The 15746-nt window shown below is 34.2% G+C and overlaps 1 protein-coding gene across 1 annotated transcript; it reads right to left on the reverse strand.

Moving 5' to 3' along the window:
• Nucleotides 1-3023: 3023 nt before the first annotated feature.
• LOC132282955 (protein FRIGIDA) lies at nt 3024-14665 on the reverse strand. The gene is made up of 3 exons (XM_059784805.1): nt 13655-14665; nt 4243-4418; nt 3024-4163 (listed from the first exon to the last, which is right to left on the reverse strand). Exons 1-3 carry the CDS (start codon nt 14601-14603, stop codon nt 3279-3281), a joined length of 2010 nt encoding a protein of 669 aa, XP_059640788.1. The 5' UTR covers nt 14604-14665; the 3' UTR covers nt 3024-3278.
• Nucleotides 14666-15746: the final 1081 nt, after the last annotated feature.

Genomic DNA, 15746 nt, shown 5'->3' on the forward strand with positions numbered 1-15746 from the left:
GTACGCATGAATTTATGATAGGCTTCTGTTTTTTTATAAATTTATATATGGGCTCTTATATATTGATAAAAGGTTTAAACATATATATATATATATATACACACACACACACACACATATATAGTAATGTAGATTTTAGTTATCAACACCTCATAGCAAGCTCCACACTCTTTGCCTGTTTGGTACAACGAAGGACCACCGGCAGATACCAAGGAAGAGAATGGGGGTTGCTCTACAGCATTTACATATCCACAGGCCCCACCTATATGTACAACAATATATAACATCAAATATTGTAACTCTTATATATAACTAGTCAAACATGTATATGTTGCCAATTAAACTTTATGCACATATGTGTGAGTGTGTGTATATATATACCAGTGCTTCCAGCGCCATTGGAGCTACCATACCATGTTGCAGGAGCGAAAGACCAACCTGAATTAGATTGGATTTTTAATTTTTTTATTTATTTTTATTTTTTTTATTTTTAAATATTTTTATTTAATTTTTTTATTTTTTTATTTACTTTTTTTAAATAAAAAAAAATTATTTTTAAATTATTTTTTTTGAAAGGTTTTAAAATTTTTTATTTTTTTAATTATTTAAAATTATTTTTTAATTATTTATTTTTTTAGAAGAAATTTCTAGAGTGAGAGAGGATTGTGAGTGAGAGAATTTTAGAGAAATAAATGAGTTGAGTGCAATATAGAATAGATATGTGTTGTATGTTTATCATGTAACAGGTAAAATATGGGTTGAATATGGTTACTAACCCTTAAATTAAGTGGTTAAAAATTATCCAACCCATCTTAACCCTCAAACTAAATATGATTCACCCATAACCATTAAAAGGTAAGCAGATATGGGCAGGTTGATAGTTCCTAACCCATTTTGCCACCGTTACTTTACTCTCTCTCTCTAACATATATATTTATAAGATCAACAGATTACATATAATTGTAATAAATATACATATATTCATTTGGAAGGATAGTAATTTAAAGATTAGATGGATGAAAAGGATAGGGTGAAGGCTTAATCACTAAGGAAAAATTAAAAATAAAAAATAAAAAACCAAACTCCACTTTTTATTTTATTCTTTTATTTATTTCCCTTGCTTTCTTTTTGACTAGTCAAAATGATCTCATTTTTCTTTCGCTTTATTGGTTAAGTAAATTCTATAAGTTAAGAAAAATACATTTTAAAAAAAAAAAAATCACATTTTTTTAAAAAAAATCCAAAATAAAAATTCTAAAGCCAAAAAAAATAAAAATTTAAAAAATAAAAACGTATCATTTTTTTTTATAAAGTTCCCATATGATTCATGGACTAGGATATCAATTTTTTTTTTTTTTTTTTTTTGACTCTTCAATTTTTGGGAAGGAATAGGTTTCTTTTTAAGTAGTGGATTTTTTATAAAAAAAATCACAATTTTTCTTCCTCAAAATATTGTCGTTTCAAGCATTTTTTTATCACTAAATTATGTGAATTGTTGTCAGCCCTAGATTTAGGTGAAATGACACGTGTTAAAACTATAACAATTCAAAATGTAGAGAGATTTTAACTTATAGGATCCTAGACCTAGAATCAACAGAAAAATAAAAGAAATAAAAAAATTATAAACATTTTAATAATTTGGTTAGATAGAAAAGGAAAAGTTCTAAAAAATTAATATTTTTGTAACCCTTTATTTTTTATGAAACGTTTCCTACACAAAACACCGGAAATTTTATTTTCTCGTGAAAGCATTGTCTTTTTATTTAGTATTCCTACTTTACCCAACAACTTCATTGATATTATTTTACCCAATAATTTCATCTATATTTGGAGAGAACAACAATAACAATTTTTTTACTGGATTTCAAATTATTAGAGTCCACCAACTTTATCATTGATAAAGTTTTAATTAACTTGACTTCCATTCCTATTTTTTCATCGTATATGAATAAAAGTAGTTCGGAAGGTCTTAACTTAATTGAAAACTAAATAATTTTTTAATATATTTTATTACTAATTCTTTATTATTTTATTATTTTTATAAAATAAGGATAATTTAGGTATCCAAACTATAATATGATATTTTCCTATAGTTTTTTTTGAATAATTTTTAATGCTAACCAAATACATATTAGAAAATTAATTTTCTTTTCATTTTCCATTTCTTTTCTTTTCTTACTATTTCTATCTAACCAAACCAGGCCTAAGGACCACAAAAAAAAAAAAAAAAAAAAAAAAAACAAAAACAAAAACAAAAACAAAAAAAAAGAACAAACTTTGCTTATTTATTATTTTGCGTTTTGAAATGATTTCATCCAAACAGTTTATAAAAAGAGAATAATTTAAACATGGTAAAAATATAAAATAAAAAATTGAGCTGATGGGTACCCACTCTTAACTCACCATTGACTCTTGAATTGTATGGATACCCATTTTTTACCTATGACACACTCATTTAAATTTGGATGCCCAAATAATTTTATTTTAATGACCGAATTTGGGTATTTCAATGGATTTGGGCATAAATTGTTACCCTATCTAGCCTAAAAATGAATTGCTGCATTCTGCATATCACAGTTACAACTTCAATCATCTTGACATTGCTCATATCTAAAGGGGAGAGGGTGATATTGAATATTTTAGTCTATATGAAAATTGACTACTTTAAATTTAGATATTTAAATTTAAAAAATACATAAAAAATGAAAATGCATGTATAGATATATTTAGAAAGAGTAGAAATAATATGTTAAATACTGTAGAAAATTATTAGGCTAGATGACAGTTTGGATTGGTCACTAGCCTGTAACCAATCCAACTTATAATATGTTAAATACTGTAACATTTTGATGGGACGGTTATGAAGTTATTTTTGGCTAAACTCTTCACAACTTATAAATGAATGTAAACCTTTAGTATAAATAGCTTATGACTCTTACCTGATCAATGGATATAAGGGGAAAATATCACTTATCTCCGTAGACTTAATTACACATAGTACCCCTAACATTTTAAAAATTACATTACTCTCTTGCAATTTCCACACATGGTATTCATCAAAAAGGCCCGAGACAAGTCCTCATACGGACAAAAAGTATGAATGTGTTTCTTGCCATTACAAAAACTAAAAAATTCAAAGTTTAGCTTAAGTTCTATAAACATGCCAAACACGGCCTCTTGATACTTCTGCGAGACTCTACATAGGGATCTAGAGTGTCAAAATGAAAAGGTAAAGAAAATAAGTAAATAAACACCAATTACAGGCAGAATGGATTCGTTCAATACAAGTATGAGGGACGATGGGCAGGTGGAGGCACCGCACCACCCATGCGAGAACCACTGCTGCGATACGACTCACCTTCCACAACAGCATCAGCGAATTGATAGAGATCAGAGGATGAACTCCGATTCGAACCACCTGGGGGATCTGGAAACCCCGCAAAGCCCTCCATTGTTGACGATGGCCTGTACAAACCATTAACACCAATAGCTGCAGGCTGTCCTGCTAAGCTATGACCAAACCCCCCTGTGCGGAAGGCTGCATCCCCATGCCACCCATATAGATGATCCTGATTCATCACTTGTCTGCCATTATCAGCTTGCACCCCGCCATATACCCCCACAACTGAACCAGAAGGCAGAATACCACCACTACCTGCCAACATGCCAGCAGCGAGCACACTACTCTCACTTCCTGCTGCTGAGCTGATAACATTTGAGGAAGATGGCCCTGCACCATATCCATGCAATACTGATGGGGAAGCAGAATAACTATTGATGTGAGAAGAGAGCCTACCATCCGACAAGTTCATTGATGTCAAACCATTGTAAGGGTTCTGGGCATCCTCATAACCAGCAGCCATCTGTCGTTGCGGCCCATAACCCCCAATCCACGATGGCCTTACCTCTTGGGTTTTTATCGGGGACTCAATTTCATCTGCTTTTCTCTTTGGCGTCACCTTCTCTTTGGGATTACCTTCTCTTCTGCTTCTCTCTTTGGCATCACCTACTGTTTTACGCAAATCAGCAATTTCTTTCTCCAATCCACATATAGTTTCTTTGATATTCCATTCAGGAAGAACCTTAAAGGGATCGATCTCATGATCCTCCAAACACTTCAATACATATTTCAGATCAGCTAACTTCTTTTGGTTTGCTTCAATCTGTTTGACATCATAAATTTGCATAATCAACATAAAAATTACTAACAACTATAACAAGAGATGAAAAATAAAACCATACCAATTCTGGATCTGAACTTCGTGCAGAATTTTTTACTTTCTTAAAAGTTTCTTTAGACCGTCGCATGAATGGTGTCAAAATTGCCTGAGGAGAGAATCTATTTTCAAGCCCAAAAATATAAACAATATCAACAGCTTCAACTTCCATTTTTTTCTTCACCATCCACTCAATTATCTCTGCAAAAGGTATAATTTTTAGTCTTGGATTGAATTACAAGCAATGAGAAAAAATATTCATAAGTGTATTTATTATGACAAAACACAAGAAAATAACACACATTAACAAATAAAGGAATCATCATAAGGCCGTGATTAATTTATTATTGTAATGATGCTGTTAAAATTTGTTGGTACATGAACCGGTTTCTTAATTACATTCAAATCTAAAAACACTGCAATAAGCAAGGCCTAGAGATCGTATCATTAAAATTTATATTTACTTAAACAAAGTAGAGTTCCCCGAAAATTGACAATTCAGCTATCTCGGGCCTGCTATTCACAAGGGACTTTGAGGCAGCATTGCCTATGGAATTAGAGCTTTTGAAGTTTTGAGTGCTGTGAAACTTCTACAAAATGACTGACGGCATCCACACTTTAAGAATGACTGAGTGTCCAAACTTCATACAGGGAATGTTATTCTGTTAGAATTCTTTTAAAATGAGCATAGCGAATAGGAAGTCAATATTGATCAGTACTTTTAGGGGGAAAAAAAAAAAGAAGATAAATTACAAAGAAATTTAAGAAAATATTAGAAAAGAACAGAAAAGGAAAAATAAAGATAAACGATTGCATTACTAGGAAGTTGGATGAAGGAACTATTCGAGTACATCACTAGAGAAAGTCGTGGGTACATAACCCCAAGTTAGCACTTGTGTCAAAGTAATGCATCCCAGCATGCAGTACTCAATGTGAGCCCATGTGGCATTGTATCTGCACAAGTATCACAAAGGGTTCTATTTGACCTTTTTTTTTCCCCCCCCTTAATAAGTGGTTCTATATGACACAATTATCTCAAGCCTGACTTTAGTAGATAACCCTTTTGCAATTTGATCCAAGTCCCCATGCAAATATTAAAGATCTCAAGTAGTTCCTCTCCTACGGATAGATATCGCGAAAATATATATAAAATAAAATAAATAAAAAAACTCAATGAGTTCCTCTTGAAAATATAAGTTTTGACAAATTGAAGACCTCAGGGAATTCTTCTCCTTTGGATAAAGGTCGAGGAAATATCAAGTACCATGAGTCCGTCACCTACAACTAAAACCTCAAGGAGATATCAAAGACCTCAAGTAGTTCCTCTCCCACAGATCAACATCAAAGTGAAAACCTTATGAAGTCTCTTCCATGTAAAACAAGCTCCAGTATATCCTATCAAGGTACTGCGTTTCAATCTCCATGGGTACCCAACCTTCTGCATAGGCATTTATTACTATTTTGATAACCTCTTCTCTAACGGATAAGCCTCACAATTGGCGTAAAACTTATCAAGGTCATCCTCCTTTATGTTACTTGGACCCGTCAATTTGCCCTAGAGTATTTGATTCGACACGACACGGATGTTGGTGAATCGAGACTGATGAAGGAGAAGAAGAGATGGAAGACAAAAAAAAAAAAAAAAAAAAGGCGTAATAACAAAGAAATTACTAACCTTCATTGAGATTCAGGTTTACGGGAGTTAAAAATCTAGCCTAAATAAATTATTGGAGTTTTTCTTCACACTGCCAAATTCGAGGAATGTCATCGGAATATTGCCAGAGGTCTTCCCGTTGCCAGTTGTATGACTACGGTTTCGCCCCTTCGTGAAGGTTGATGGCAACAGTGAGCGAACTACAGAAACGCAACTCCTATTTGTGCTTTTAAAGAATAATAGTTATAAGGGTAAATTATCCTGACATGTAACCGAGGTTTTGGGTAATCGCCATCAGATTGAAGTTTTGCGACATTTACTAAATTACAAATGTTTTTGACATTTTTACCCTCATTATTTTAATAGTTCTTAAATAAATAAAAACAAGAATGACTAAAATAGGTTAAGATGGTTTGGACATGTGCAAAGAAGACCTTTAAGTGCGCCAGTTAGGAAAATTGATATAGCCCACGTTGAGGGTAATACTACGTGTTGGAAAATATTATTATAAGAACCCTTAAATTACTCATTAATAAAATATTTGATATGAGAATATCATAGGAGAGATTTTAGCCTATAATAGAATATTTGGTTGGAGTGATTTATGGTATTTATTTTAGGAATCTTCCATCAATCTATTTTCCATATTTATCACTTGTATTCTTTCACTTATAAATAGAGGTGATCATTGTATAGAAAGATTAAGAGAGTATAATAAAGATATGTAACCCTTTGGACTTTGTGTGTCATGGATGTAAGCCTTAGTGGCTGAACCACGTTATATTCTTGTGTTCTTCATATTTTAATTACTCTCTTTAACTTTTATATCTTTCAACATGGTATCAAAGCAGGTTTATCATACCCTACTCTTATACTCTACTCGTCTCGGATCTACGGAACAACTCATCTTGAATCTCCGGATCAACAAGTTGTTGCCATATTTATATTTGACTTTCTGTGTAATTCCTTTATTACAAGTCTTCCCCAATTCACCTATAAATAGAGATGGTTATTGTAAACAAAATTAAGAGAGAATGTAATGAAAGAAATGTAGCCCTCTAGGCTCTTTGTGTCGTGGATGTAAGCCCTAGTGGTTGAACCACGTTATATTCTGCGTTCTTCATGTTTTAATTTCTCTCTTCAACTTTTATATCTTTCAACATGGTATCAGAGTAGGTTTATTATACCCTACTCTTATACTCTACTCATCTCGGATCTCCAGATCAACTCATCTTGAATCTCCGGATAAACTCGTCTCGGATCTTCGGATCAACTCGTCTCGTCTCGGATCTTCGGATCAACTCGTATCAGATTTACTCGTCTCACACTCTCACAACTTCATTTTTAGTTTCAAGTTGGACACATGGTTAAAATCTCCGTGTACCAACTTAAGAGAGAGAGAGAGGGGGGGGGGGGGGGGGGGTTGGAAAATATTATTATAGGAACCCTTAAATTACTCCTTGATAGAATATTTGATATAAGAATATCATATGAGAGATTTTAGCCTATAATAGAATATTTGATTAGAGTGATTTATGGTATTAATTTTAGGAATCTTCCATCAATATATTTTCCATATTTATCACTTGTATTCTTTCACCTATAAATAGAGGCGATCATTGTATAGAAAGATTAAGAGAGTATAATAAAGATGTGTAGCCCTCTTGGCTTTGTGTGTCGTAGATGTTAACCCTAATGGCTGAATCACGTTATATTCTTGTGTTCTTCATGTTTTAGTTACTCTCTTCAACTTTTATATCTTTCAACACCACGGAAAGAGAAAGACCAAAGTTAACATGGGTGGAGTTAGTATGAAAGGATATGATAGCTTGATTAACAGAGGCTAAACCTTAAATAGTGCGGAATGGAAACATAGGATTCATGAAGCTGACCCCATTAGTTGGGAAAAAGGCTTGGTTTTTGTTGTTGTTGTTAATAAGTAAAATTGAAAAGACCATTATACCCTCGTTGAATCTCTTAATTTTCTTTTAGGTAATATTACACTACTAACCTGACGCATGTGTATTACAATGTCCACCCGTGTGTTTTCAAAAATTACATTGTCGTACTTTGATGTTTGTGCTTTGGAAACATTTTGCCCCCTCTGGCAACAGTAAAAAATGTTGAAAATGTCTTATAAGCAACCATACATTTTGATATTCATTTTTGTCCTTAAAAGAGTGGAAAGACAATATACTCCTTAATCATTTTGTTAAATCACGTTTTTTCCTTTAAACTAAAGGATAATTCTAACCCTGTCTGTACGTTATAGGCTTATAGTCATATCTTTGTGTTTCATGCCACCGACCTCATTGCACTACAATAGTATAAAGCAATATACGAGACCAAAATCAAAAACCCATTCCCAATTAGCATGCAAATAGACTACCTGATAACCACTCCAACAATTCATAGCATAACCCAGCCATATTTTTTTTTTTTTTTTTTTTTTTCCCTCTCTCTTTTCTCTATTTTAGAAGGACTATCAAATGATGAAGGCATGTCATGTGACTACGCAAAAATAAAATAAAATATATATAATAAATAAATAAAAGGTCCCAGTGACAATTAACACCATCCCATTTTAATTAGGTTAAATCTGTACCCAATTTAAAAGTTGGTCAGTTAATAGGTATTCAGAGATTATCTAAAGAGAATCAAAGGATTTTATTATCAAATTTATTTATCACTAAAGATAAAGAAATCAAATAGACACACAGGCAGAACAGTGTGAAGAAAACTAAAAAATAGCGAAATGTAAGTAGTTCCATTCATTCCAGCTGCACAAGAAAGGATTTTAGAGACTTTTTCCTAATTACACAAATTAACAGCATTAAGATTAGAACTTTTCCTTCTACTGTATTACCTTCTATTTGAAGATCTATAAAATCTAGCTGCAACATTGGTAAGACAAGTGTAATGCAATATATAGATATATACACGGAGAGAGAGAGAGAGACTGAAATAATGAACAGTTCGAAGAAAGTAGGAGCTTAAATTCAAGCGAAGAGCACGAAAGAGCAGATATGAGTGTCCATAGATAAAGAGAAGGTAGTCCAGAGAGAGAAAGATGGGGATAGTGAAAGAAAGTGAGTTTATAGAGCCAGTCAGCAAGGTAGAAATTGGGAATTTTCAAGATGAATATTGACATGGATAAGATGAGTTGGAATGATCCGATTGGCGGCACTAGAGATAACATCTATCCACCTCATCAATTTGAGTGGAAGAGCCAAGAAATGGCATTGTTTAAATAAAGATAAAAAAGTAAAACCGTTAGTCTGTTAACGGCAACTTGAAGTCGTCGACTTATGTGTATATTTAGCTTAGTTTAGGGGGGCATTTTGTCATACAAATGGATTATTTGCAATTTGTGGATAGTTCACGCCCTTAAGGGGGAATTTATGAATTTTACCCTATAATTAAGTAAATGTTTATAGACAAAGTTATTAAAGGGAGCGCATGCACAAAAAATTATGTGGGTATCTATGAAAGTTTATATCTACTTTTTCTCCCTTTTAGAAGCTTGGACAAGAAGCAGAATATTTTTCTCTCCTCTTTACCTCTCTATAACTCTGAAACCTTAATTTAAACATAGGTGTCCTTACTTTCTTTTCTTCACTATTTGTGTTCCTTTTAGTAGTAAATGTTCATGAAAACCCGTGTAATCTTGTAAACTGTTTTGGATTTTCTTTCTTTTCCTAAGAAGCACGGACACGGATACGGGACACGGATACGACACGACACGGACACGGCAAATCCAAAAAAATTAGGACACGGACATGGCGAATAGTGTGTGTGTATATATATATATATATATATATATATATATATATCAGCATTAATAATTTTAAAAAAAAAACACTGATATGTTTAGGTTGGAATATATATATATATCACTGATATGTTAGTATATATATATATATCAGCATCTTTAGGACACGGACACGGCGAATTGTGGCATCTTTAGGTTAGTATATATATATATCAGCATCTTTAGGGTAGTACAAAACAAAAAATAGAACATATCAGCATTAAAAATTAAAAAAAAAAAAAAAAAAAATTAACATATCAGAATTAAAAAATTTAAAAAAAAAAAAAATTCCAGAAAAGTGTGTCCGAGCCGTGTCCGAGCTGTCTGAGCTGTCTGAGCCGTGTCCGAGCTGTCTGAGCTGTCTGAGCCGTGTCCCAGCTGTGTCCGAAAATTAAAAAAAAAAATTCCAGACACGTTTTTTGGCGTGTCCGACACGTGTCGGGGCGTGTCCGACACGTGTCGGACACGGATTCTTCGCCCATTTTGGAGTGTCCGTGCTTCCTAGTTCTTTTCTTAGTCATTTGCAGGAGTAGCGGATTTCAATTCAATTTGAGCTGCCATCCATTTGATATTTCCTAAATTGGAGCTCCAATTGAAATTTTGGAAATATGTGTTGGAACCAGACGGTGAGTCTTCGTTCAAAAATCTTAGCTGTCCACTTCCAAGTAACTGATCGCTGTCTCTTTATTTCTCATTATGTGTATATATATACGACATCCATCTATCTCTGTGTCTTTAACATTTTCTATTAATCAGCTATGGATGAAAGTTAATAACAGACAATAAAAATTTGAATTAAAAAATCTGAAACTTAAGAAAAATCTATATCTATACTATTAAAAATCAATTTTTGTTTAAAATCAATTTTTGTATAACCTCCTAAAAATAATTATAATACACTCCTAAAAATTCCTCTTATAACCATTCACTGGTCACACCTTTCACAAAATGCCATCATTTTGAAAAAAGTTGATTTTCACTCCATTACTTTGGAAAAATTTCTCCAAAACTCAAATTTTTTTGGAATTATCCCTAAAATGTTTGTATACGCTGATAAAGAGCTGAAGAGAAGTAAGATACAATGTGATTTTTTTATTTTTTTAAAAATTTTAACGGAAAGATGACTCCGCTTGTTTATTTTACAGGTTACTGGGCTATAGTATTTTTAAGGCTTAATTTATGATTTAGTCGGCTTATGTATAATTTCTATATTTGGGTCTGATGCATGAAGTTTCTTACATTTTTTTTTTTTGCAGATTTTGTTTTTGTTATACTTAAGAGTTACTTATCCTCAATAATTTTTATCTATATGTGGGAAGGCTCAAGATGAACTCTTGATCAATGTTACACAACCCACTTTCGACAAATATTGCTTCTTCCACTCTGCAAGTCTTCTCTCAAACCACTCCACCACCGGATCCCAACATCTCAATGATGACCCCAAAGGCATGCATAGATATGTCAACGGGAAAAGATATAAAACCACATCCCAAAATTCTAGCCAAAGAAACTATATCCCAGACCTCCCCCACCAGAATAACCTTTCTTCCCTAAATTAATCCTCAGGTCAGAAACTGCCTGAAAGCATATTAGAACACACCTCAGGAAATGCAACTGCTCTTTTGCCATCTTGTAAAAGACTCTAGTATCATCATCGAAGAGAAGCTGCCAGATCTCCAACTGAACAGAGGGATCCCTACCCACCATAGAGCCTCTGATAAAGCTCACCGCCCTTGCAACCTCGCCATTAATCTGCTCAAAGCCTCCAGGACCATAATAAACATAAAGGGGGACAATGGATCTCCTTGTCCTAATCCAGTGTTATCAAAGGCCCAAGACGCACTAAGGCGCTAGAGGTCCTTTGAAGCTTAGGCGCAAGGCGAGGTGCTCAATGGAAAAATTAAATTACTATTAAAGAATTCAAATTCCATATTAAAGGAGCACTTGGGCACAAAACAGTCTCTAGTCTTGCGCCTGTATGAGCCTGGAGCTTGGTGCGCCTTTGACAACACTGCCTAATCCCCGCAACCTAGAGAAAATTCTAAAAGAAGATTCATTCACCAAAACTGAGAACTTCATTGTAGATATTTCCCTCCATCACTCCCCAAATCCCATCATCTACATGATCATACACAAAGAAATTCCAGCACAAATGGTTATATTATAAGTTTTCTCAACATCCAACTAACAAACCACTCCCGGCTCCCTGCTGGCTGCTACTAATCCTGCAATCCACACACTCCGAAACGATCAACACTAAATCCAAGATTTGCCTCCCTTCCACAAACACATTATGAGACTCTGAAATCACTTCATCAATAAACACACTCAGTTAAGATGATATGACTTTGGCTATAAGCACAACACACCAAACTAATAAGCCTAAAGTCTTTTGTGAGATGGCACTGAAGCTCCATAATGCTCCTCAAAAACTCTCATCCAATGACCCTTGTTACTAAACTTTTTCAAGAATCTATAAAGTCTCAATAAAACTCTTTAATGCATAATACACAACATTTCTCACAATGCATTTATGCCTTCATCAAAAAGCTAAATCCATTATGACTATGTAAAGTTAAGAGTATGATAAAGTTGATCAACCATACTTCAGTCATTCCCATGCAAGGTTGCAAATGACCCGAGTTGTTCATGAACAATTTAGGATCGACTAATTTAAAACTCGGGTGGAACTCGTTCATTAAGTAAATGAGTCAAGTCCAAGTTCAAACTCAATTCTTTAGTTCGTTTAGGGCCCATTTGGCATGCGCTTTGTTTTAAGCGTTTTGTTTTTTGCTAAAACAGAATCAGTGTTTTTGTTGTAGGAGTGTTTTAGAAAAAAATCGAAAGCACGTTTGGGAACGATGTTTTGTTGTGAAATGTTTGGACCCGTGTTGCGTTACTGTTATGGTTTTGGGCCATGAGCAGTTGTCAAAACAAGAAAATATAACTTTTTGGTGTTTTGGTTTTGGGCCACTGTTCACAAAGTGTTTTAGTACTATGTAAAATAAAACATGGCCGCACCAAACATGCTTTTGTTGCCAAAATCGATACTGTAACAATCTTAAAACAAAAACAGTAAAAACAAAACGCATGCCAAACGGGCCTTACTAAACAAGTCGTACTTCAAAACTGTTAGGCTCAACTCGAATAGACTCATGAACATTAAGCTCATGTAGGCTTGAACATCTTCACTAACACATGTTCATAAAAATAGGTATGTATAGGTTCATGAATGTAGGTTCATATATATATATATATATATATATATATATATATATATGTTCATGAACATAGGCTTGTTTTGGCTCATATAAGTTCATGAACAAGCCAAAGTGATTTAAACACAAGCTCAAATCAAGCCCAAACATGAATATGATGTCGATGTCGATGTCGATGTCGATGTCGACTTTTTTTATTAAACGAGCCATCAAGACTGAGCTTATCAAAATAATGATGGGCCAACCTTGAGCTCAGCTTTTCAAGCCCGTCATAATCCCAAACCAAGCCTGACCGAACTGAACCCACAAATGAAAGAGCTGAGCCCAAACAGATTGATGCTGAGCCCGACTTGGTTCATTTGCAACCCCATTGCCGCATCATGGAATAAAAATAAACATTCGATAAAATGTAGGTGTCATGGAATGAAGGTACTCTATCCCACCATATTTATTAATTGATAATGCAATAAATTTTTGCCAACCATTTTACCTTAGTATTGAACAAACTTAGTGCCATTAACTTTACAAGCATTGTTTTTGACAAATTTAATCTATAACCCAAAAGGCCGTCTTACCCATTTTTACTTATGTGGAACTTAAATGCAAATAATATACAACACATAACTAAACCATAATATAACGCAATTCAATCACCTCAAATAACACTATCACGAACATTCAATATGACAATAGAAGAAACAATGGGCTAAATGCATAATTTAGCAAGAAATATAATTGTAAGCAAGGGAAATACCAGAAGTCCTTGCGATGAGAATATTTGACCGACAAAGGGTACTAGAAATCTTCCTGGCATTACTGGAATGAATTAAACCCCTAACATCATCAAACTTAAACGCACCCGGGAAGCCAAAACAAGCCAAGAAAAGAATCAAACCCCGGGCTTCAATCTCATTAGCCTTTGCCAAGCTACATTCTTTCATTAGCCGCTCCCTCCAAGTCACCGCCGCCAATTCTGCTTCTTCTTTCACGGCAGGCTCAATCTCAACACTATCGCATCCCATCAGCAGAAAACACTCCAAAATTAAAAATGAAGCTTGCCTAGACCGAATCTGCGGAGAGTCCTTACTGAATGCTTTGCTGCTCTGAAGAAAAAACCGGCCGAAACATTCTAAGACAAGTTTTGCCGGGTTCGGTGCACATTTCAGAGCCGTAGTCACTTCTTTTCTCACTTTAGCAATATCTGAAAGACGCGATCCGATATACCTACGAAGGTCTGTGCCTTTCATCATTTCGCACAAGAATTCAAGCTCGGATCGAGACGGTTTCTCCTCAACCCTCTTTTGTTCGGAATTAACCGATTCTGGCATTCCATCGGTGTCCGAGGCTGGGGTTTCGGTTACCGGAACGACTGCCAATTCTTGCGAGGGATCGGCGTCCAGGTGTTTTGGCCAATTGGAGTCGATGGCGGTTCCAATGAAATCGAGGTGTTCCTGCAACTCGTCGTAGCGGCGTTGAAAGGCGGCTAGGGCAGTGGAGAGATCGCGAAGCTGGGTCACTGAATTGATGAAACTAGGTTGTTGCTGTCGATGGATTTTGAAAGCTTTTGGTAGTGGTGCTGGATTGGTTGGGTTGGTGAGGGTTTTCTGCTCTTTTTTGATAGGGGTTGTTTCCGGCGGTGGCGAGGGGTGGTGTTCCGCCTTGACGGGCTGAGGAGGACGAGCGGCATTGAGCATGGTGGCCATGGAGGGCTTGGGCGTGAGATGGATTAAGATTGATTGACAGTCAATTTGAGGTGTGATAAGAGAATCGAGGACAGTAATGTGAATAACCTAATTACTTTCCAACGTCAAGAGAGCACTGCTTGATTCACAATTACCGTTGGTTAAACCTACATTGAGGCCCACGTGGCGTTAATTAGTTTGTGAGACTATATTCTTGCATTAAGTCAATTATGCCGCTCTCAGGGCCCCGGATCTGACTTTATCTCACTTAGCTCTTGCCCTCATATAATAACTATTTTTTGTTAAAAGAAAATTTCCAATTACAAAATTGAATCTTGGTTGATTTAAAAGACAAAAAAAAAAAAAAAATAAATAAATAAAATAATAATAAAATATTTACTCTTATAAATTAGCTACTTCACTAACAATGGCCTAGGGTATCAACAATCTCTCATTTCTCAAAAAAAGGTCAAAAATTTAAGTCACAGAAGTGTGGGTGAGTACTAATTAGGAAAAAATAGAATAAAAAAATTAGCTACTTTAAAATTGCAATGAACAATGAGTTAAAGTCTGACTTTGTAAAATACTAAAATTGTTTTCAACTAAGTTAAATACTCCACTGGTACATTTTTCTATTATTTTTATTTTTTTCCAAATATGTTCATTTTTATTGAATTATTTATATTATCTTTTTCTTATTTAAATACTAAATTATGCACTTGCATGCAAAATATATTAATATAAAGAATTAGAGAAATAGCAATGGGCATCAGAGTTTTGTAATAAAAAACACTCAACTTAAGGTCAAAACCACTTGAGCTTAATGGGAATTATACTAAAATGTTCGAGTACCTTGCCCTAATTTGTCAAGGAAAAAACATGAATAGGCAAAAAGGATGGCACTTTGGTGCATTTCTGTCCCTATATCCTGCCCCAATTTATATACTAGTATTCTAACTTTATTACCCATAACCTTCTAACAAATTACCAAATGTATTATTTTAAGCAACACTGAGGATCTAGAAAGTAAACACTAAAGTGTTGTTTTATAACTTAATCGATGTTTAATTCTGAACGACTTCAGAGCTTATCTAATTAAGTAAGTTTGATTATAATTTGAATATCATTGAAAACAGTTGTGTCACTTAAAATGAGATAAAAAGT

Source organism: Cornus florida, unplaced genomic scaffold (assembly GCF_030987335.1).
Source record: "Cornus florida cultivar Cherokee Brave unplaced genomic scaffold, ASM3098733v1 CherokeeBrave_3.0.0_Hap2_Chr11, whole genome shotgun sequence".
Classification (NCBI taxonomy): Eukaryota; Viridiplantae; Streptophyta; class Magnoliopsida; order Cornales; family Cornaceae; genus Cornus; species Cornus florida.